The sequence below is a fragment of the Mus caroli genome, unplaced genomic scaffold (assembly GCF_978045245.1).
Source record: "Mus caroli unplaced genomic scaffold, Mus_caroli_1 scaffold_3, whole genome shotgun sequence".
NCBI lineage: Eukaryota > Metazoa > Chordata > Mammalia > Rodentia > Muridae > Mus > Mus caroli.
This window is the reverse complement of record NW_028227258.1, coordinates 73,334,544-73,338,187: the sequence shown is the minus strand read 5'-3', so window position 1 is coordinate 73,338,187 and position 3,644 is coordinate 73,334,544. Positions and strand designations below refer to the sequence as shown.

At 50.3% G+C, this 3,644-nt stretch overlaps 1 protein-coding gene across 1 annotated transcript; it reads right to left on the bottom strand.

Annotated features, from left to right (window-relative positions):
* Positions 1-1,326: 1,326 nt before the first annotated feature.
* Rxfp4 (relaxin family peptide/INSL5 receptor 4) lies at positions 1,327-2,842 on the bottom strand. The gene is made up of 2 exons (XM_021159180.2): positions 2,105-2,842; positions 1,327-1,921 (listed from the first exon to the last, which is right to left on the bottom strand). The coding sequence occupies exons 1-2, from the start codon at positions 2,840-2,842 to the stop codon at positions 1,409-1,411; spliced, it is 1,251 nt and encodes a 416-aa protein (XP_021014839.1). The 3' UTR covers positions 1,327-1,408.
* Positions 2,843-3,644: the final 802 nt, after the last annotated feature.

The window sequence follows — 3,644 nt, the reverse complement described above, 5'->3', positions numbered from 1 at the left end:
TACAGAGAAACCCTGTCTCGAAAAACAAAAACAAAACTTTGTAGCCAGTCAGTTGTAGCCAGCACTTGGAAGGCAGAGGCAGGCGGATTTCTGAGAGGCCAACCTGGTCTACAGAGTGAGTTTCAGAACAGCCAAGGCTACACAGAGAAACCTTGTCTCAGAAAAAACAAACAAACAAAAAACAAGAAAACTCAAATAAACATGGAGGGTTTAGAAAACTGCTTCTCCGGGTAAAGACCCTTGCCAGCAAGCCTTATAGCCTAAACTCCCAGAATCTTAGATGGTGGAAAGGGAAAGCAGACCCCAAGCTGTCCTGATCGCCACATGCATGTGGAACATGTCTCCTTGTCCGAACACACTTGAATAAAGTGTAATTTTTTAAAAATCAAAGCATGGTGTGTTGGCACATGCCTGTAATTCCAGCACATGGGAGGCAGAAGCAGGTGAATCTCTGAGTTCAAGGAACAGCCTGGTCTACAGAGTGAATTCCAGGACAAGTTAGGGTTAGGTTGTAAGACCCTGTCTCAATAAAAACAAAAACAAGGAAATGAAGAAACCTTATGTCTGCTTCTGATACTCACACGTATAAGTGTGAACACAGATGTGCATGCATGCATGCATACATAAGCACAGGAAAGAAGGAAGAATAGGCTAAAATGATCTGAAAAGCTCAACTTGTTGGCACATGCCTATAATTCTAGCATCTGGGACCAAGATTAAAGATTCCAAGCGACCCTCAGCTTTACAGTGTGAAACCAGCCTGGGTGTCATGAAACCCTGCCTCCAATTTTAGAAGGAGAGAACTGACTTCTAGAATAATTTGTGTGGGGGGAAGATTCCAGCCCACATGCTCTGGCGCTTGGATGAAGGGCAGTTGTACTCAGTGAGACTAGCTTCTGGTTTCTGACCCTCAGCCTACAAAACTTTTCTGTATCTCTCGACTCCCCACCCCCACCCCCATGCCTTTCCCTTGTGATTGTTACCCAATCCTTGATTGAAAGGGACAGATCTATTCACTATTCTCAAAGGCTATACACTCAGGGTCTGCATCTTGTGGCAGCAAAACGACAGACAAACGTTGAAGGGAAGGCTTCTACATCATCTCTAAGATGACAAAAAGCCTATTGGCCAGAGAATACATTTTTGGGTTTGGTACCAAAGAGGCATAACGGGTGCCCTATTCTAAAGGGACTAGGAAAGAGAGGACAGACACATGACCTGTTAGTCTAAACCGGGTGATGGACGTTATCCTGTGAAGTACTTGCATGAAAGGTCAAGACAGTCTGTGACCAATCTGGTTTATTCTCAGTTCCTCTTTGCCATCTCCAGAGATAAGCTTTGCCAGATCCACCTCCTGTTTGGACTCCAGCTTCTCCATTCTGTCACACCCAGAGTTGATGATCAAAGATCAGACTTCTGGGGACACAGCAGCGTGACTGAGAGAGCAGCTGCTCCTCTCTAGAATCTGTGGGCTCTGCCCCTGATAGGTCTCAGAAAGGAGAGTGTTCAGGCTGCATCCTTCATCCAGGTGTTCCATTGTGTTTGCCTGTGTCCTAGAAGAGCCACTCTCCTGGGTGCTGGCTACCCTTCTCCCGCCTACCTCCTTGAGGGCCATTTGTTCCATGCAGGCCTTCCTCTGAGGCCACAGTCTTGACCAGAGAGCTCTGAAGGAGCTGACAAGGACCTGCTGGGGCTCCTGCCGCAGGAGACAATAGATCACAGGGTTGAGGCAGCTGTTGCTGTGGGCCAAGCAGGTGGTGATGGGAAGGACGTAAGTATGAAAGATGTAGAAAGTACTGTCCCAGGGTGCCAGGTCAAACCTTACCAGAATTTCCCAGAGAGTGACTACATGGTTGGGAACCCAGCAGAGGGCGAAGGAAGCCACCAGGACACGGACAGAGAGCGCTACCACTCGGCAGTCCTGCCATTGTTTTTTTTTTTTTTTTTTTTTTGGTTTTTTTTTTTTTGGTTTTTCGAGACAGGGTTTCTCTGTGTAGCCCTGGCTGTCCTGGCACTCACTTTGTAGACCAGGCTGGCCTCGAACTTAGAAATCCGCCTGCCTCTGCCTCCCGAGTGCTGGGATTAAAGGCGTGCGCCACCACGCCCGGCAGTCCTGCCATTGTTGTGGCCTGCATCTTTGCTGCTGCTCTAGAAAGGCCAACAGCAGCAGGTAACTGGTGGTAATGACTCCCAAGGGCACGATGAAGGCCAGAACTACCCTCTGTAGCTGGTAAGCTCCCAGCCAGTATCTGCTGGGGAAACGCAGAAGACAGAGGTGCACGCCCCACAACTCAACTTCAACCCCAAAGATTGCTGTGGGCACAGTCACCAGGGCAGCTGCCACCCACACTGCCAGGGTAACCACAGGGGCCCAAAAGACTGAGAGGTGACTACCTGGTCCCACAGCCATGGCTACCACCCAGTATCGCGTGATACTCAGTGCTGTGATTAGGAAGGTGCTGGCGTAGATGCTGAGGACGGTGGCGGTCAGGACTACCTTGCAGAGGGCACTTCCGAAAGGCCAGTGGAAGTCCATTGCTGACTCGGTTGCCCAGAAAGGGAGAGTAAGGGCCAGCCCCAAGTCTGCTAGAGCCAGGCTGAAGACAAAGGTATCAGAAGACGGGCCGGGCACACGCTGACCACAGTTACCTAGAACCCACAGTACAGCCAAATTTCCCAGCAAGCCAATGATACCTACAAGTCCATAGGCCAGTGCAACCATGATCCTCAGAACAAGGAACTGGACAGGCATGGCAGCACCGTCAGTACTCAGCACGCTGTCTCCAGAGCCATTGACCCAAAAGAGGGTGGGCAGAGAGGCAGAAGAATTGGATGTGGTCATCGCAAGACCGTGGAGGTTGCTAGAGCACAGCAGAGCAGAGGAACCAGGGAGTGCCCGCCTTCCGGCCTGGCAAGCAACGCCACCCGCCGCCGCTGTCGTCTCAGGAGAGCTCTTAGAAGAGCCCTTGGAATCCGGGTGTTGGTCTGGAGCTTCGGGTTGTAAGAGCCCCTGCCCATGCTCACACCTAAGAGGAACGGGTGTGGGTAGAACAGCCTGCTGCTTCCCAGTTGGACAACAGTGGTGGGTGGGGCAGCGCAAGGGAGGGCTATGTTCACACTGTCAACATGCATGGAATAGGGAAGGAAAGGGAAACACTAGAGATGTGGAGCCAAACCAGAAGACACTTTTTTTTTTCTCTCCCCGGAGTGCAGAGAGCTCTCAGAGAAAAGGAGAGGTGTGAGAAGAGGTTAGGGAAGGAATATGGCATTAGAGACTGGGAGTCAGAAAAAGAGAGGAACACACATCACCCAGAGTCCCACAGTTGCTGTGCCTTTCCTGTGTCTCTCTGATTAAAATGGCCCTGTGCTGCTTTGCTTAAAATGTTAATGGGGGCAGGCCAGAGATCGGGGCTGTTTGGGGAAAGGGGCCTGCTGCCAAGCCTGGTGGTTTGAATTCAAGATCTGCATAGAAGGATAGACATGCCACTTACAAGCTGCCCTTTGACCTCCACACTCATCTCACACACACACACACACATACACACACACACATACACACACACACACACACACACACACACATACACACACACAATTCCCCCCAAAAAAGTGTTAAGAAAATATACAATTCAGCGAGATGCCAA

Coding starts and splice junctions, on each gene's coding strand:
- Rxfp4 (XM_021159180.2), bottom strand. CDS start 2,842: ATGACCACATCCAATTCTTCTGCCTCTCTGCCCACCCTCTTTTGGGTC. Junction 1,922..2,104: donor AACAATGGCAGGACTGCCGG/GCGTGGTGGCGC, acceptor AAACAATGGCAG/GACTGCCGAGTGGTAGCGCT.